This window comes from Chiloscyllium plagiosum, unplaced genomic scaffold (genome assembly GCF_037043375.1).
Source record: "Chiloscyllium plagiosum isolate Xiang-an unplaced genomic scaffold, Cpla_swu_hap1 HiC_scaffold_13, whole genome shotgun sequence".
NCBI lineage: Eukaryota > Metazoa > Chordata > Chondrichthyes > Orectolobiformes > Hemiscylliidae > Chiloscyllium > Chiloscyllium plagiosum.
Genome location: NW_028270151.1, coordinates 78,371,797 through 78,392,319, shown reverse-complemented (window position 1 = coordinate 78,392,319; position 20,523 = coordinate 78,371,797). Strand labels below are relative to the sequence as shown.

The window sequence follows — 20,523 nt, the reverse complement described above, 5'->3', positions numbered from 1 at the left end:
GTAAGGCCGTCGCCCTTTGAGCCACAGACAGTGCAGTACTTGGGAACTGTTGTACTTGGATACTTTCTACCTTGAGAGAGAACGGCCCTCACCGTTTGACCTGGGCACACTGCAATAGCTAGGGAATATGACCACTACTCCTCCATTCTCCTTTTCTCTCTACTCATACCTCAATCACAGCACGTTCTGCATCACTTTCTGCTCTTTGTTAATCCATTTGCCTTCTATATCCAGTTCTTTTTTCCCCGTGCTTCTCATTAATGTCTATCTCCACACATTTTCAATACTCTCTCATTCAAGCCCTTGCTACCTCAATTATTATCTCTCTGTCTGTCTTCCTTCATGCCATCCTGCTACATCTCTGGCTAATTCTTTGCTAAATCTATCCCCTTATCCTGGTCTTTCCAACTTCCATTTATCTCTGTTGATCTGTCTCTATCTTCCTCTCCAAATCCCTTTCTCAATCGCTGCTCTACTTCTTTCCACCGCTTTCTTCTAACCCACATCCTTGCCCCAATTTTTCTGTATCTCGGGAGAATCCGGTGCCCCTCTTTGAACACCACCTGGAGTCCTTCCTTCATTCCTGATGAAGAAGCTTATGCCTGAAACGTTGACTCTCCCGCTCCTCGGATGCTGCCTGACCTGCTGTGCTTTTCCAGTGCCACACTTTTTGACTCTGATCTGGAGTCCTCACATTCGCCTTCTTTCATTAACCCTTTCTTCCCACCACTTCAATTGCTCACCCTCTTGTCCCATTCTTACCCCCCACCCTTTCTCACTCACTCTCTCTCTCTTTATACCTTTCCATCTCAATCTCTCCTGCTTACCATTCTGGTATTTCTCACTTTCCTCACCTGTCATTTTCTCTCTGATTGTTATTTTCTCACTCCTTCTTTCTATTCCCATCTCTATCAGTCTCTCCATCCCTTTATTGCTTTCAGTCCTATCCCTTCCTCAATCTCTCTCTCGCTGAGTCTGAGTCTTTTTCTCTGTCTCAGTCCTCCCTTCCACACCCCAATCCCTTTCTCTCTCCCCCTCTATCTCACTCTCTTCCTCTATCTCTCAGGGAGCCAGGAGGCAGTTGCTGTGGCTCCAGGGGCTCGTGCGGGGAGGTTCTGTGCCGCGAGCCCGGCCGGTCCCGTGCCAGTCTGTCTCCCTCCGCCCGGTCCCGTGCCAGTCTGTCTCCCTCCGCCCGGCCGCACTCAGCACCGCTGCAGGAAGGGGAAGGGGCTGGAGGCCTCAGGCTTTCAGCGGAGCTCGGAGACCGCGGCGCCGGGGTCCGGAGAGCGGAGAGTCCGAGGCTTCGAGGTGAGTACAGGCCGAGGGGTGGGGAGGGCACGAACTGGGGAGGACGACGGAGAGGGAATGTGTGGGGGAAAGGGGGGTGTGTGTGTGGGATGGTAGAGGGGTGTGGGAAAAGAGGGTGATGGGAGTGGGGGAAAAGAGGGTGGAGGGAGGAAGGAGAGAAGGGGTGGAGGGGGGAGGAGAGAGAGGGTGAAGGAGAGAGGGGATGAAGGAGAGAGGGTGGAGGGATGAAGGAGAGAGGGTGGAGGGAGGGAGGAGAGAGGGTGGAGGGAGGGAGGAGAGAGGGGGTGGAAGGAGGGGAGAGAGGGGATGAAGGAGAGAGGGTGAAGGGAGGAAGGAGAGAAGGGGGGAGGGAGGAGAGAAGGGTGGAGGGAGGGGTTGGGGGAGAGAAGGGTGGAGGGAGGGGTTGGAGGAGAGAGGGGTGGAGGGAGGGGGTTGGGGAGAGAGGGGTGGAGGGGGTGAGGGAGAGAGGGGTGGAGGGAGTGAAGGAGAGAGGGGGTGAAGGAGAGAGGGGGAGAGAGAGGGTGGAGGAGAGAGGGGGAGGGAGAGGGTGGAGGAGAGAGGGGGAGGGAGAGGGTGGAGGAGAGAGAGGGGGGAGGGAGAGGGTGGAGGAGAGAGAGGGGGGAGGGAGGGGGTGGAGGAGAGAGAGGGGGGAGGGAGGGGGTGGAGGAGAGAGAGGGGGGAGGGAGGGGGTGGAGGAGAGAGAGGGGGGAGGGAGGGGGTGGAGGAGAGAGAGGGGGGAGGGAGGGGGTGGAGGAGAGAGAGGGGGGAGGGAGGGGGTGGAGGAGAGAGAGGGGGAGGGAGGGGGTGGAGGAGAGAGAGGGGGGAGGGAGGGGGTGGAGGAGAGAGAGGGGGGAGGGAGGGGGTGGAGGAGAGAGAGGGGGGAGGGGTGGAGGAGAGAGAGGGGGTAGGGAGGGGGTGGGGGAGAGAAAAGGGGGAGGGAGGGGGTGGGGGAGAGAAAGGGGGGAGGGAGGGGGTGGGGGAGAGAGAGGGGGGAGGGTGGGGGTGGAGGAGAGAGAGGGAGGGTAGGAGGGGTGCAGGAGAGAAGGAGGAAGGGTGAGGGAGAGAGGGGTAGAGGGAATCGGGGAGAGAGGGTATGGGAAGACTTTGATGGAAAAGGGTCAGTTGGTGGGAGGGAGAATGGATGGAGAGGAGTTGGGCGGGAGTGAATTGGAAGGAATGAGGGTTTGTAGGGAAAGAAGGACAAGGGGTGGGTGGAGAGAGGAGGTTGGGGATGGAGGTGTACTGGGGGCAGGGTGAGGAAGGGGGATAGGAAGAAGGGGGCTGGGGCAGGTGTGGGCAGGGGAAGATGGAGTTAAGCGGATTTGTGGGTAAGGGGACAAGGGAAAAGAGGGGACAGGGAGAAGGTAGTGGAGGAAGTGGGTTTTGGGGAGGGGTGCAGGTGGGTGGCACCGGGATAAAGTGAGAGGGAGGATGGTGAAGTGCCAGTGTGGGATGGATCAGAGAGGGTTTGTGTTGAGAGTGGCTGATTTGGTAACTGAAAGAGGGAATTAGTATGGGAGAATATCGATTGTGATTGGAGAGTGGGGGGGGGAGGGGGGGAAAGAGATGGTGATGATGGTGTGGAATGGAGGGAGTGAGATGAAACTGTTACTAGTGGGTAGAGGGAGAGAGTGAGTGACCATGTGAGGTATATCTCACTTATAAGGAAATCATACATGTTCTGGGCATCTTCTTAGGCTTGTGTGTTCAACCTAATACTTTGAGTATACTGCCTGTGGGCAGCAGCAGAAGACTGTGCATTTCCATAGTAATTTAGTAAATCCATAGCACTTTTCAATGCCATGCACTTCGTAATTTGTCGTAGCAGAAGTACAGTTACAATTCTGAGGAAAAATCTGGAAACCATTTTGTATCCAAAGTCTCACCAATATACATAAAACAAATGACCAGTTAATCAGTCAGTGCTGCATGTTGAGGAGCACTGCGTAGGAAATTGACATTGGTAATCCAGGAATTGTGCACATGTATGTTACTTACCTGGGAATGCATGCATACTAAGATCTTCAGACTTTGGATGGCCCATTTGATTAGCCCTTTGCGTCACATTGGAATATCCTGAGGGACAGGAATCCAAGGCACATCTTTGACACTGCTTTTAGAGGTGGTTTCAGGTGCATGGTCAATACCTTTGATGGCGTGGAGATCTCCCCCCTTGGTATGGAGACATCAACAACACAAAACCCTGCAGAGTGCTACTAGCTTTATGAAGAGCTTAATATACCTCTTGTATACTGTATGCTGAATTTGCTTTGGTCTGAATTGCAGAAAAAATTGTTCTGCTGTCCTCAATAGTGATCCAGGTCTTGTTTTTGAAGAAGGGTTACTGGACTCAATGTTAATGCACCCGATGTGGCCTCCTCTATATTGGGGAGACAGGCCGCCTACTTGTGGAGCATTTCAGAGAACACCTCTGGGACACCCGGACCAACCAACCCAACCACCCTGTGGCTCAACACTTCAACTCCCCCTCCCACTCCACCAAGGATATGCAGGTCTTTGGACTCCTCCATCGCCAGACCACAACAACACGACGGGTTGGAACCCTCCAACCACAAGGGATGAACTCGGATTTCATCAGTTTCCTCATTTCCCCTCCCCCCACCTTGTCTCAGTCAAATCCCTCGAACTCAGCACCGCCTTCCTAACCTGCAATCTTCTTCCTGACCTCTCCGCCCCCACCCCACTCTGACCTATCACCCTCACCTTGACCTCTTTCCACCTATCGCATTTCCAACGCCCCTCCCCCAAGTCCCTCCTCCCTACCTTTTATCCTAGCCTGCTGGACACACTTTCCTCATTCCTGAAGAAGGGCTTATGCCCGAAACGTCGATTCTCCTGTTCCCTGGATGCTGCCTGACCTGCTGCGCTGTTCCAGCAACACATTTTCAGCTCAGATCTCTAGCATCTGCAGACCTCACTTTCTCCTCAATGTTAACTCTGTTTTCTCTCTCCATAAACACAGTTGAGTTTCTCCAAAAACATCTGAACAATCAATAGGCAATTGTACCTTGATAACTGACACTGTAGGAATACAGAGAATTTTAATTAAGTAGCTTTTAATTGGCTTTTATTATTTATAGCTTTGTTGTTAAAGCAAACCTATAATGGGCGGTACGGTGATTCAGTGGTTTGCACTGCTGCCTCACAGTACCAAGGACCCGGATTTGATTCCCGCTTCGGGCAACTGTCTGTGTGGAGGTTCTCCCTGTGCCCGCGTGTTTTTCCTCCGGGTGCTCCGGCTTCCTCCCACAGTCCAGAGGTGTGCAGGTCAGGTGAATTGGCCATGCTAAATTGCCCATCGTGATCAGGGATATGTAGGTGCATTAGTCAGGAGTAAATGTAGGATAACAGGGTAGGGGATTGGGTCAGTGTGTACTTGTTGGGCCAAGTAGCCTCTTTCCACATTGTAGGGATTCTATGGTAACTGACCTGCACGGTCCAAACAGTCCCAGGCACTTAATCACTACTGATTTATGGATGAAATATTGATTCTGCTGTCACATATTTGTCTTCATCTGTGGGAGGAAGAATACTGAGCTTACAATCCAGTACAGAATTGAGGGAGCGCCTTACTGCACGGTCAAAGATGTTGACTTTCAGGTGACCTGCTAAACTAACGTTCCATCTGTTCTCTTGCTGATGTTCGTCATCATGATATTTGAAGAACAGGACCGTTCTCCTTGGTCTTCCAGATCAGTGTTTATCCTTCAACCAACATCACAATAAACAGGAGTAAAAGCAGAAATTGCTGGATGAGTCAGCAGGTTTGGCGGCATCTGTCGAGAGAAATCAGTTAACATTTCAGGTCAAGTGACCCTTCCTCAGAACTGGTTTCTGATTTACAGCATCCGCAGTTCTTTCAGTTTTTGTCATTATGAACAAATTATATAGCCACGTTACTTTTTGTAGGCCTTTTCTGTACAAGCTGGCTGCTACATTTCCTATTGCAATAGCAACTATAATTCAAAAACTAATAACTTTGCTGGTGATAAAGTGCTTTGGAGTGTCCTGAAGTCTCAAAAGATATATTAGAGCAAATGATTTATGGTTTAATTGTCTAGTTAAGACGAAGAGCCAGCTATTAAATGAGTTACTGTTGAATCTAACTCGGTGCTGTATGTAATTGTGCATGGACACTCTTTGTGACCAAGAAACCTACTAGAAATCAAGCTGCCTTTGATTTAGGGTGTGTGTCATTTCTTTGGCCCTCCCATCAGTTTGTTTGCAGCACATGCATGTTTGATGTGGTACCTTAAGTTTGTGACCTAAAAGACAACCTTTCATTATCGATAAAGGTATCTTCGGCTGTTTGTGAAAATGTCTGGTGTGAAAAGAAAATTTGAGGATAAAGACCCAGACTATGAGGATATCTCAGTCTGTCGTCAGGAAAAGCGACATAAAGCAGTTGAACATTCAGGTGAGGAAGTGAAAGCGCTCTCTGTTTTATTACCTCAGAATCAAAATTCTCATAATTTACCGTTTTGTACTGACACTTCAGTAAAAGTTGGAGTGAGCCAATCCTCAGTCCATCACAATGTACTATCTCCAACTCTTTACATTACTTAAGGCAAGTAATGTGTGGTATCTTATCAAATGCCTTCTGGAAATACACATGTATTACATCCACTGCTTCCCCTTTATTTATTCTGCATGTTATCTTCTCAAATAATTCTAATAAATTTGTTGGGCATGATTTCCCCTTCTTGAAGCAATGCTGATTTTGATTAAATATGTTTTTAAATGTTGTCATTTCCCTCTAATGAGTGCAGACCTGTGGTCTGGCAGAACTACAGTGACCTCACCTTTTGGTATTATTAAGTATATATTACATTTTAACAGAGCTATGGATGGGGTCCACCTAACTTCATCTTACCCCATCAACTTCAGCTTCTATTTATTTTATTCCTCATGTATTTATCCAGCTTCACTTTAAATGTATCTATGTTATTCACCTCAACATTCCATGTGGGTTGCAGGTTTCACATTCTAATTTTTATTTTCTTGGGTGAAGACTTTTCTCCTGAATTTTATTTTGATTTATTAATAACTTTTTCCCAGTATCTGTGTTTCTTACTTGGTCTTCCCTTAAATGGAAACATCATTTTAATGTCAAGCCTAAAAAAACCCCTGAGTTTTTTCTTTTCTAGTGTAAAGAGCTGTAACTAGCTTGCTATACAATAATATGTACAACCTCTCTGTTCTGGTACAATTCTAATACATTGTTTGAAACTTTTTAAAAATTATTTTATTATATAGTATGGAATCCAAAGCTTGAAATAGGTTTAAAATGATCTGATGGCTTTTCAATTCTGCATCTCTAGAATTGATTCTAGAGTGCTTTTTTTGTGGTTTTAAAAACTGAATTGCTGTTTTTAGTGATTTGTTCCCCTGTGCTTCTTGATTTCATTTGGACACATATTTTTCAATGAAAGCATACCACCCCCTCAATAAGGTGTTAATCAACCTGCTTATTTCTGTAGTTCACAACAATTACTATGTAGGAGAAAACAATACTTGTTGAAGAAGTATGTAGAAGATTTTGTTAATACAGCACAGATGATTGGTCTAAACAATACAAGAGAGAGAAATTTCTGGCTTTCATTTGTCCAAATAACTGGAATCTAAACTTTATTTCATCTTAGTTTAGACAGAACATCCAGGACAAAAGCTGGTCATTTAACTAGTTATTCTTAGGTAGTATTTATACTGCTCACAGATCTCCCTCATCTCAGCCTTCCAGACTATTTTTGTATTCATGTTTCTCCCATGCACTTGTCCAGTTTCCCTTTGGAAGGAACTAAGCTATTTGCCATAGCAATGTCCCATAGTAACCACATGTGTGCCATCTTGTCAAACACCTTCTGAAGATCTATTTTGACTAATTCTATCACAGATAGACACATTATATATCAAATCTGCCACTTCTTAAAAATTGCTTCATGGTGGCACAGTGGTTAGCACTGCTGCCTCACAGCGCCAGAGACCCGGGTTCAATTCCTGCCTCAGGTGGAATTTGTACATTCTCCCCGTGTCTGTGTGGGTTTCCTCTGGATGCTCCGGTTTCCTCCCACAGTCCAAAAATGTGCAGGTTCGGTGAATTGGCCATGCTAAATTGCCCATAGTGTTAGGTGAAGGGGTAAGTGTAGGAGAATGGGTCTGGGTGGGTTGCTCTTCGGAGGGCCGGTGTGGACTTGTTGGGCCGAAAGGCCTGTTTCCACGCTAAGTAATCGATCTATCTAATCTATCATCCCTTTGTCAGGCTGCAATAGTGGAATCAGCAGCGGGTCAAATTAGCTCAGATTTACAAAGGAAAGAGGAGCAAGCAACACTGGATGATTGAATCAAAGCAGCAAGCTCAAAAATCTTTGGGCGGCACGGTGGCACAGTGGTTAGCACTGCTGCCTCACAGCGCCAGAAACCCGGGTTCAATTCCCACCTCAGGCGACTCTCTGTGTGGAGTTTGCACATTCTCCCCGTGTCCGCATAGGTTTCCTCTGGGTGCTCCGGTTTCCTCCCACAATCCAAAAATGTGCAGGTTAGGTGAATTGGCCATGCTAAATTGCCCGTAGTGTTAGGTGAAGGGGTAAATGTAGGGGAATGGGTCTGGGTGGGTTGCGCTTCGGTGTGCCGGTGTGGACTTGTTGGGCTGAAGGGCCTGTTTCCACACTGTAAGTAATCTAATATGCCAAAATTGAGGAGCTGTTTCATGTATCTTTGAAGATTTGTCCTTTCGGAACAGCTTTGAACGCCATGAAATGTTGTTTACATTTGACTGTTGTGTGTAGCAGATCCTCTCCTCATTTCAGTGTGTCTTGCAGTTCTGTACTTTCTTCTTCAGTTGCTCATAAGAACTTTTCATTTTCAATTGCAATGAATATGTGACTAAAGAGTACAAAGTGGCTTCCTGTTGTTTTCCTCATCTGTGCTTAATGGCAACATAAGAACTCTTTCAAAACATCTGAGCCCTTAAGGCTCTAACTGTTATGCCATCACCACTGAAAATTAGCTGGTTTCATCATTGGCCCATGATTTGCAACCTCGACAAGAAGTGACTCACACTGACAGGGACAACCACCCCTGTAGTCTCAAATGGTCCTGCTCTCTGATATTGGTTGGAATACTAGTTGGAAACTCTTTTTCATTCTTTCAGGCAGTCATTTGTTCCTTTATGCAGTAATCATTGGGCTACCAGAACAAGTTAAATCACTTTCAATAACTGAAATTCTCAGGAACATTTACCACAAATTGTGATCCCTTGATCTCTCTCTCTCTCTTCTGCCCAATTAAATGTACTGATGTCCTCTGTAATGCAACAGGCACTATTTCTTTGGTCCAAAACCAAGCATTTTGGTGCCCACAGCAGTGACATCCTGCAGAATGCAATGAGAAAACTGGGTTGAGTAGTCAACTTTACCTCTGTCCTATAAGAAACAATTATTTCACATTATTGAATGCACTGGAAATCTGAAATAGATAGACAGCTTTCCCAAATTTTTAGCTTGTTGGCATTTGCTGTGTGCATGTTGCTTATTCTGGTCTCCCAGGCAGTGCCATTACTGATGAAACATACTTGTAACCCTCAAGCAGGACAGTACATTGCTCTTCACTGACTATAACCAAGGTCATTGGAGGGAGCAGGTGAAATGAATCAAACAAGTTGATATCTCGTGAACACTCCAGTCCCACTTCTGCACTTCCTCTTGGTTTTAATATGCAAGCTGCATCTGATACTGCCAGAGAGGGAGCAGATGGAGGCCAGAGAGAGCAAGGGGTATCTGTGTCTGTGTGGGGTAGGGGGAGGGAATGGAGGGATAGTGTCAGTATAGGAGGCGGAAGATTATTCTCTTCAGCACTTTACAATAAAGACAGCGATCACATCTTAGGCATAGTGCAATAAAAACTATCAAAGCCATATGATTACACATTGATCCACATTTGGCCTGTTCCTGATTGTTAGTTATTGATTGAGTTAAACTGACTCATTCACATGTGCTTAACTGGTTCTTTGAATAATAAATGTGTACTGTAGATGAGTGCCAATTTCAGCCAGTCACTGTTCTGTTTTGCTTTCAGCTGTGAGGTGCTTTGGGTGTGTCACCTCAGATACCAGACTTGCAGGTGTGACTCTTGTGGCATGATTGCTGTGGAGACATTTAGTTTTTAATTACAGAGAGGGAAGGTACTTACAGGAACTTCTTGGACTTTGTTAAGTCTGTGTCAGTGTTGTCTGTGGCTGAGGAGTTGAGGTTATGTGTCTGCAAATTTTAAGTGAGGAAGTTGGCGCATGTGGAATTTTATCCTAACTGATAGAAGATGCTCACAAGATAAACATTTTTAAAAGAACTTGATCAAAGGTTTTGTTGCACCTGAAATTATTTGGCAGTTTCCATGAAATGTTTTCAGTGAAATTTGCCTATAATCAGCTTTAGAAATGAAATAAGTATTGAGAGCACAAATAGGCAGCTTGAGTCTGCTGATCTGCTTATGGTCTCAAATTCCCTTTCCAACTTATCCCCTGTATGGTTTGATTTCTTTGTTAGTTGAAGATCTATCTACCTCTGCCTTAAAAATATTCAATAACCCTGTCTCCATTGCTCTTTGTGAGAAAGAATTCCACAGAATGTAAACCATGGAGAATGTAAACCATGGAGAGATAAGAAATTCTCCTCTCTTTCTTCCAAACTCCTTTGTCTACAGTTCTAATTTGTGCAATCTTTCTTCTGAAAAAAGACCTCTCATCCCAGAATCAGTCAAGTGATCTAAGTGTCAACTTTTTCACACAGAGGGTGCTGTGTCTATGGAATTGCCTGCCAGAAGAAGTGGTGGAAGCAGGTACAATTACAATATTTAAAAGGCATCTGGATATGTACTTGAATAGGAAGGGCTCAGAGCGATATGAGCCAAATGCTAGCAAATGGGACCAGATTAATTTAGGATATCAGTTCAGCATGGATGAGTTGGACTGAAGGGTCTGTTTCTATGCCGTACAACTCTGTGACTGTATGACTCTAAACAAACCTTCTCTTAATAGCTTCTAATACAGTCGGGTTCTTTGTTATAGACGGAGGTCATAACTCTATACAGTACTGTAGAAGCAGTCTCACCAACACTCTGTGCAACTTGCTATAAACAACATTGAATTTGACTACTTAATCACTTGCTCCACATGCAGGCTTAACTCCTGTAATTAATGCAGCAGGACACCCAGATTGCTTTGGACATCAGAGATTTATAATATCTGTAAACTTTATCCAGTGTCTCTTGGTCAAAATCTTGGGACTCTCTTCCTATTGGGATTGTGTGTGTTTACTTACACTGAATGGCCTATAGCGGTTCAAGAAGGCATCTCACCACCACCTTCTCAGGGGCAACAAGGAATGGGAAATGAATGCAGGCCCAGCCAGTTACAACCATATCCCACGTACAAACAAAAGAAAACCCTCCAATTTTGAAAGATAAACAAGCAAAATATCAATTACCAATCACACATATTGTTTTCAGAACACGGTTGGTCCACAGAGAGAACCAGTGTATCCAGGCATGTTGTGTCTTCCTGTTGTGGTCTGTCATGTAGGTATCATCAGACTACGCTTTTTAAGTACCTGGATACACTGGCCACGCTGCCATATATTAAGGACACAACAGAAATGACCACCAGATTACTCCGACTCCTGGATATCATGGTAATCCACAAACCTACTATGACAACTGCTAACAAGTATAAAGGATCCTATACCCACAATCAACAGAATCAACGTTAAATACAAAATGGAAATGTGTTGCTGGAAAAGCGCAGCAGGTCAGGCAGCATCTAGGGAACAGGAGAATCAACGTTTCGGGCATTAGCCCTTCTTCAGGAATACAAATACACAATACCATGTAAAGACTGCCAAAAGTACTACTTAGGGCAAACATGAAGGAAATTATCCACCAGGGTACACAAATGCCAACTAGCCACCAAGACACAAGATCAACTATCACTTGTATTACTTCACACAGACAATGAAGGACACCAATTGGACTGGGACAACGTATCCACCCGAGGACAAGCCAAACAGAGACATACACAAGAATTCCTGGAAGCCTGGCACTCAACCCGGAACGCCATTAACAAAAGTGTAGATTTGGAATCCATATATCAAACACTAAGAAACAGAACCAACAACAAAACTGGAAATGACACAACCAACCCCAGCAGAGCCAGACACATAAATAGCAAGTGGGACAGAACCCGGGGCTTCACTGGAGGCGTACTGATGATGTTACCTAGTATGGTGATGAAAAGGTCTGCAAACAAACTTACTAGCTCAGTGAGCAAGTCAACAATGACATTCCATCTGCTGAGTCAAAAGTGTCCAGGCTTTTTGTCTTTTTGCATTCCAAATACATATGTCCCATGAATTTTTGAGAATAACATACACAAGGTTCATCTTCTGTTAGTTTGCAGATACCTCGACTTGCTAATAATGCATAGATCTTATAATCTCAGTGCTCTGATTTAGAACTTATCCACTGAGGATATAACTATATTCATGAGAGCCTACGCCAACAATATTTGGGGGCTGTAGTTTGGAATTCTTATAAATAATATATTTGAGAAGGGCAGAAAATTTACACTTGCATGAATGTAACTCCATTATAATCTATAGGGAAGTGTTATGTTTGCATGTAACATTGCAGATAGTGATGAGGTTTCAATCCTTAATTCATGAATTACAGAAGTTAGACAGACCAGTTAGGAAGTGTGGTGCAGTGTGTTACAGTCAGTTGCATTGCTCCAGCAGAGCTCAATGCACTGGAGGAACAAAAGTCAGCTTCTGCTTGGGCACATTAGAGCCTTTAGGACTCAACATTTACTTGAATAATTTTAAATGTAAACACACCCCACCTTATCTTTTACCTATCCTCATAACCCATGTCCTGTTGTGAAATGGATTGCTTTTTCTGAAGCCAACCCATTTTCAACTACTTGTAGTCCCCATTATCACCAGTCTACTTTTTCTGGCCTACCATGAACAATAACTGTATCCTTTTGTCCGCCTCTCTTTTACTTTTGTTGTTTCAGATCTCTAATGGAGATCTTTGTTTTATATTAGTCAGGAAGTTTCTTTGATAGGGTGTGAGAGACATGCTGACCCCATCCAACCTTCCACCCCCCCCAAACAAAAATCATGTGGGCAGGCGAACCATATATTCTGACTTGAATTTCTCCATGTGGGAACAGTGGGTTAAGCCTTTAGTTAGTATTAATTACAAAATAAACTGTGACACTCACCACAAGAACCTTACAATTATTGCTTTGCATTACACCAGTTTCCTGTCTTTTAGTAAACCCAGTTCAACCAGTTTTTTCTTAGGTGTCAGTAAATTATATCTTATGCCTTTTTCATCAGAGGATTGTATTCAAAATAATTAATACAATTGCAATTTTCTCTTTTCATTACAACAAATGTCAAAGCATACTTCAAAAGTTCCATGTATGTAACTGATGGTAAAATGTCTAAAGTAGCAAATAGATATTCGCTGCTCGAAGTCAGCATAATTGTTAACAACAATTAGATTATTCAACTCATTTAACTTGGCAAAATGGTCCAAGGCACTTTACAATGGCATTATTTTAGAAAGTTTGAAACTGAGCCATCCAAGGGGTGTCATGACCAAAGAGGTTATGATATTATAGCCATATAAATACTGTGGCCACAAGAGCAAGTCAAAGGCTAGAACTCCCAATGATTAAGCCATCTCCTGTCTTCACCACGGCTCTGCACCATTTATAAGCAGAAGTAAGGTGAATGTTGGAATATTGTCCACTTGGTTGGATGGGTGCAATTCTAACAACACTCAAGATCTACCCAAGACAAAATAGCCTGCTTGATTGGTACCCCATCTAACAGCTTTAGCATTATTCCTCTCCTTACTGACTCTCAATGGCAGCAGTGTGAACAATATAGAAGATACATGCAGCAGTTCACCCAGGCATCTTTGAAAGTACCTTTTGAAACCCCTGACCTCTGCCACCGAGAAGGATAAAGCCAGAGATACACAGAAAGACTACAACCTTCAAGTTTGCCTCTAAGATATCCCCTGAATTGGAACTACTATCATCACTCCTTCACTATTTTTGAGTCAGCATCCTGGAACTCCCTCATTTACGGCAGTGTCTCACCACTGCATCTCACCACATTCTTCAGGGCATCTTAGGTTGGGAAAGAAATGCTGCCCCAGCCAGTGATGCCCACATCCCAAGAATGAAAAAAAAGATTATTGTGAAAAATAACTAATCTAACTCTCATTGAACACGAGAAGCTAAAAAAGCATGCCTATCTGCAAGCTTGAAGTGGAGTACAGAGACATACCCAGATATGTCAAGACTCCTGAAATAGCAGGAGTTTGGAAAAAGATATTGAAGATTTTAGAGACATACAGCATGCAGGAGGAAGAATTGCAAAAAGACTTGACATAATTGACGGATTTGATATACCTACTGGTATTTTGAGTTTTTGAACTGTATAAAGAAACCTGTCTAAGAACAGCCAGTGTATAGAACTCCAAAAAGAAAGTTTTGAGAATCATTGTCGTAGAAGAAAGGTTTGAGTGAGGAGGATAAAGACAAAATGGATACAGAATTTGAAAGGAAGCACCATAGAATTAGTGAAGAGCAAACAATCTATTCCCCTCCCAAAACCTACTGTCTGGTTGATCCACCATATAAGGGACACCAACTATCCAACTACAGAAGCTTCTGGATCAGTGGTGCTGGAAGAGCACAGCAATTCAGGCAGCATCCGACGAGCAGCAAAATCGACATTTATTCCTGATGAAGGGCTTTTGCCCGAAACGTCGATTTTGCTGCTCGTCGGATGCTGCCTGAATTGCTGTGCTGTTCCAGCACCACTGATCCAGAATCTGGTTTCCAGCATCTGCAGTCATTGTTTTTAACTAGAAGCTTACTCAGCTGATGGATCTGACTCCATGTTAACCTATTCAAGTCAGCAACAAGGCTCTTGAGCAATGGTTCTCAGTACTGTACTATAGAGACATATTAGGCAATGTTTCTCATAAGCATTATTTTCGTCTAATCTCTTGATGTCTGTAACTACTTATTAACTTTATCTCTTTATCCCTCTGGATCCTTCACTAATGACCTGTAATACACTAGCCTTTAACCTGATTAACCACAAGCTTGATTGCTAGGCTGCCTTCATTACAAAATTAAAAGGGAGCTGCACAAACTGTGTTAGTCTACAATAAAACAAAGAAGTCTGGGTGTTGGAAATCTGAAGCAAAAACATAAAAATTACTGTAAAAACTCAGCAGGTCAGCAGGATCCGTGTAAAGACAGCAGAGTCAACGTTTCGAGTCCAGTGACCCTTTATTGGAACGAAAAAAGTGTCACTGGACTCGAAACGTTGACTCTCCTTTCTCTCTACAGACACTGGCAGACCAGCTGAGTTCCTCCAGCGATTTCTGTTTTTGTTTATGTTAGTCTGCAGTTCACTGACTATATGGTGGACATGTCCTAGTTGGGGGATGTTTCAAAAGATAACCAAAAGCTTGGTCATAAGGTAAGTTTGAAGGTGCATTTCAATGAGGGAGAAAGGTGTATGGATCTAGCAAGGGGATATCAGATTTTAAGGCATTGGCAGCTGAAGACATGGCCACTAGTGGTGGAGTGATTACAATTTGTGATGTTCCAGAGGCCAACTTTGAAGGAGTGCAGAGATCTCAAAGGACTGTATTTGCAAGAGGAGGTTGCAGAGAATGAGTGGCACCATCTGTGATAGTTGTAGATTGGAATCTAATTAAGGGTTTAGAATTTTAATATATGGAGTATCTGTTACATGGGAGGGCAATGCAGTTAACTCTCATCAGATGTATTCATGTAGATTTTATGGCATGACTTAAGGCATGGTTAGTAAGTTTGCGATGACGCCAAAATTGGTGGCACAGTGTAATGGACAGTGAAGAAGGTCCTCTAAGATTAAAAAGAGATCTTGATCAATTGGGTCAGCGAGCTAAAGAGTGACAGATCGTGTTTAATTTGGATAAATGCGAGGTATTGCATTTTGGTAAAACAAACAAGGGCAGGACTTAGAATTAAAAGTCTGGTCTTGGGTAGTACTGTAGAACAGAAAGGGTTTCAGGTGCATAATCCTTTGACATTTACATCACATATAGACAGGGTGGTTAAGAGGCATTTAGATTGGATTAAATTAGCTACAGTATGGAAATAGGCCCTTTGGCCCAACAAGTCCACACCGGCCCTCCGAAGAGTAACCCACCCAGACCCATTCCCCGACCCTGCATATATCCCTGACTAATACACCTAACACTACGGGCAATTTAGCATGGCCAATTCACCTAACCTGCACATTTTTGAATTGTGGGAGGAAACTGGAGCACCCGGAGGAAACCCACACAGACACTGGGAGAATGTGCAAACTCCACACAGACATTCGCCCAAGGCCGGAATCGAACCTGGATCCCTGGCACTGTGAGGCAGCAGTGTTAACCACTGAGCCACCATGTCGCCCTCTTAGTACTCTTGCCTTCATTGATCAGACCTAAGAGTATAGGAGTTGGACATTATGTTGTTGTACAGGATATTAGTGAGGTCTGTTCTGGAGTACTGTGTCCAGTTCTGGTTGCCTTATTACAGAAAGGATATTATTAAGTTTGAGAGGGTTCAGAAAATATTTACCAGGATGTTGCTGGGAACGAAGGGTTTGAGTTATAAGGAGAGGCTGGACTTTTTTTCACTAGAACGTAGGAGGTTGAGGGGTGATCTTATAAGTTTATAAAATCATGAGGATATAGATAAGCTGGCAAGTGGCTTTTCCCTAGGGTGGGGCATTTCAAGACTAGAAGACATATATTTAAGGTGAGATGAGAAAGATTTTAAAAAGGCAATTTATTCAGACAGTGGGTTGTGTGTGGAATGCACTTCCAGAGGAAGTGGTGAATGTGGGTACAGTTACAACATTTAAAAGACATTTTGATAAGTACATGAATAAGAATGTTTGGAGTGATATGGACTAAGTGCCGGAAGGTGGGACTAGTTTAGTTTGGGATTATGGTCATCGTGGACTGATTGGACCGAAGGGTCTATTGCAGTATTGTTTGACTCTATGATTTCCTACTGTATACTCCTAACCAATTAAGCAGCCATGTTTTTCTCATCTCCAATATTTTTACATCTAATAAACAAAAGTGTTTGAATAAGTTAGGGAAAATAGTACTTGCCAATTTCTTTTTTTAATATCCTCATGGCTTTTCTCCCCTTTTGTTGCTTGCATCAGTGTTCAGGAGATTAATGTTTAATTCTCAAGAGATTTCAGGACAATTCATTTATTTCAATGCAAGGGGCCTAACAGGGAAGGCAGATGAATTCAGGGCATGGTTAGGAACATGGGACTGGGATATCATAGCAATTATGGAAACATGGCTCAGGGATGGGCAGGACTGGTAGCTGAATGTTTCAGGATACAAATGCTACAGGAAGGACAGAAAGGGAGGCAAAAGAGGAGGGGGAGTGGCATTTTTGATAAGGGATGGCATTACAGCTGTGCTAAGGGAGGATATTCCGGGAAATACATCCAGGGAAGTTATTTGGGTGGAACTGAGAAATAAGAAAGGGATGATCACCTTATTGGGAATGTATTATACACCCCCCAATAGTCAAAGGGAAATTGAGAAACAAACTTGTAAGGAGATCTCAGCTATCTGTAAGAATAATAGGGTGGTTATGGTAGGGGATTTTAACTTTCCAAACATCAACTGGGACTGCCATAATGTTAAAGGTTTAGATGGAGAGGAATTTCTTAAGTGTGTACAAGACAATGTTCTGATTCAGTATGTGGATGTACCTACTAAAGAAGGTGCAAAATTGACCTAATCTTGGGAAATAAGGCAGGGCAGGTGACTGAGGTGGCAGTGGAGGAACACTTTGGGGCCAGTGATCATAATTCTATTCGTTTTAAAATAGTGATGGAAAAGGATAGACCAGATCTAAAAGTTGAAGTTCTAAATTGGAGAAAGGCTAAATTTGACGGTATTAGGCAAGAACTTTCAAAAGCTGATTGGAGGCAGATGTTCGCAGGTAAAGGGATGGCTGGAAAATGGGAAGCCTTCAGAAATGAGATAACAAGAATCCAGAGAAAGTATATTCCTGTCGGGGTGAAAGGGAAGGCTGGTAACTATAGGGAATGCTGGATGACTAAAGAAATTGAGGGTTTGGTTAAGAAAAAGAAGGAAGCATATGTCAGGTACAGACAGGATAGATCGAGTGAATCCTTAGAAGAGTATAAAGACAGTAGGAGTATACTTAAGAGGGAAATCAGGAGGGCAAAATGGGGACATGAAATAGCTTTGGCAAATAGAATTAAGGAGAATCCAAAGGGGTTTTACAAATATATTAAGGACAAAAGGGTAACTAAGGAGAGAATACGGCCCCTCAAAGATCAGCAAGGCAGCCTTTGTGTGAAGCCACAAAAAATGGGGGAGATACTAAATGAATATTTTGCATCAGTATATACTGTGGAAAAGGATATGGAAGATATAGCCTGTAGGGAAATAGATGGTGACATCTTGCAAAATGTCCAGATTACAGAGGAGGAAGTGCTGGATGTCTTGAAACGGTTAAAAGTGGATAAATTCCCAGGACCTGATCAGGTGTACCCGAGAACTCTGTGGGAAGCTAGAGAAGTGATTGCTGGGCCTCTTGCTGAGATATTTGTATCATCGATAGTCACAGGTGAGGTGTCGGAAGACTGGAAGTTGGCAAACATGGTGCCACTGTTTAAGAAGGGTGGTAAGGACAAGCCAGGGAACTATAGACCAGTGAGCCTGACCTCGGTGGTGGGCAAGTTGTTGGAGGGAATCCTGAGGGACAGGATGTACATGTATTTGGAAAGGCAAGGACTGATTCGGGATAGTCAACATGGCTTTGTGCGTGGGAAATCATGTCTCACAAACTTGATTGAGTTTTTTGATGAAGTAACAAAGAAGATTGAGGGCAGAGCAGTAATTGATCTATATGTACTTCAGTAAGCGACAAGGTTCCCCATGGGAGACTGATTAGCAAGGTTAGACATCATGGAATACAGGGAGAACTAGCCATTTGGATACAGAACTGGCTCAAAGGTAGAAGACAGACGGTGGTGGTGGAGCGTTCTTTTTCAGACTGGAGGCCTGTGACCAGTGGAGTGCCACAAGGATCGGTGCTGGGCCCTCTACATTTTGTCATTTACATAAATGATTTGGATGCGAGCATAAGAGGTACAGTTAGTAAGTTTGCAGATGACACCAAAATTGGAGGTGTAGTGGACAGCGAAGAGGGTTACCTCAGATTACAACAGGATCTGGACCAGATGGGCCAATGGGCTGAGAAATGGCAGATGGAGTTTAATTTAGATAAATGCAAGGTGCTGCATTTTGGGCAAGCAAATCTTAGCAGGACTTATACATTAATGGTAAGGTCCTAGGGAGTGTTGCTGAACAAAAAGACCTTGGATTGCAAGTTCATAGCTCCTTGAAAGTAGAGTCACAGGTAGATAGGATAGTGAAGAAGGCGTTTGGTATGCTTTCCTTTATTGGTCAGAGTATTGAGTACAGGAGTTGGGAGGTCATGTTGCGGCTGTACAGGACATTGTTTAGGCCACTGTTGGAATATTGCGTGCAATTCTGGTCTCCTTCCTATCGGAAAGATGTTGTGAAACTTGAAATGGTTCAGAGGAGATTTCCAAGAATGTTGCCAGGGTTGGAGGATCTGAGCTACAGGGAAAGGCTGAACAGGCTGGGGCTGTTTTTCCCTGGAGCGTCTGAGGGGTGACCTTATAGAGGTTTACAAAATTGAGGGGCATGGATAGGATAAATAGGCAAAGTCTTTTCCCTGGAGTCGGGTAGTCCAGAACTAGAGGGCATAGGTTTAGGGTGAGAGGGAAAAGATATAAAAGAGACCTAAGGGGCAACATTTTCACGCAGAGGGTGGTACGTGTATGGAATGAACTGCCAGAGGATGTGGTGGAGGCTGGTACAATTGCAACATTTAAGAGGCATTTGGATCTGTATATGAATAGGAAGGGTTTGGAGGGATATGGGCCGGGTGCTGGCAGGTGGGACTAGATTGGGGTGGGATATCTGGTTGGCATGGACGGGTTGGACCGAAGGGTCTGTTTCCATGCTGTACACCTCTATGCCTCTATGATTGGCAACCTAAGTAGGAGTGAGTTGAATACAATCATGAATAAGCGTTTAGATGATTCATGGACATAATATTACATCCAGAGTGAGTTCAAGGTGTAACTTAAGCTGAGGGAACAATCTTATACCTAGGACTGATTACACGCTGAAATTTTAATTTAAAGTTTGGAGGGCTTTTGTATCGTATAATCCACACATGAGTTTAATCAGGTGGCATTTAATTAAAGGATTCTGTTAAATTGGCTTGAAGGAAATATATGGCATGAAATAAAATCTTCAGACCTAAAACTTTTGGATGGCAGTTCATTAATAGTGCAAAAGCCAGCCAAGTTTTGGAGTTCTCAAAGTAACAGTAGCATCACAAAACACAGAATGCAATCCTTTTGCAATCTCAAATGTGAAAATGAATAACCTGGAAAATTTCCTTATTTGTTGTATTTTCTGCTGAATATTTTTGAACATAAAACTGTATCTGTCATATATCTGCCCAGTCCACTAATCTGTCTGCCCTTTGGCAATGTGAGGCATTCTTCATAAAGGAAATGAAAGTAAAAATACATCCTGGTGAAAATCGATAAGACTTTCCTGTGTCATGAATGTCTCAAAAGTAAATGCTTAGTTAAGCTGATATTATTCTAGCAGGATCAGGTCCAGGTCTATAGCCAATTGAATAATAATGCCAATATTTTGCATTGATGGAAGAACTTGGTTAAGAAAGTCAGTTGCAAACTCTTGAACCTCCAGTACATAATCAAAATACTGTGCATACTAAACAGGTGAAATAAAGGCAGAATGTTGAAAATATTCAACACATCAGGCAGCATCTGTGGACAAGATAGAGTTAATGTTTCATGTGGACGACCTCAATGACCTGCATCTATGACCCACAATGTTAGCTCTTGTATCTCCCTTCGTAGTCCCTCCTCAACGTGTTGATATTTTCAACATGTCCTGTTTTATTCCTGTGAGTGTCTTGCCACGTAAACTTTAAAC

The 20,523-nt window shown here is 43.6% G+C and overlaps 1 protein-coding gene across 11 annotated transcripts in view; it reads left to right on the top strand.

Annotated features, from left to right (window-relative positions):
- The first annotated feature begins 789 nt into the window (after nt 1-789).
- The window catches only part of yeats2 (YEATS domain containing 2), a 139,064-nt gene continuing 119,330 nt past the window's right edge, over nt 790-20,523 (top strand). For 4 of the 11 annotated variants that reach the window (XM_087993788.1, XM_087993787.1, XM_087993792.1 and 1 more), the window contains exons 1-2: nt 797-1,308; nt 5,625-5,746. In XM_087993788.1, the coding sequence (XP_087849914.1) occupies nt 5,647-5,746 (100 nt within the window). In that variant the 5' untranslated portion in view covers nt 797-1,308; nt 5,625-5,646. Of the gene's footprint in view, nt 1,309-5,624; nt 5,747-20,523 lie in introns of all 11 variants that reach the window. The other 7 variants (XM_087993785.1, XM_087993794.1, XM_087993791.1 and 4 more) reach the window with 4 other exon arrangements.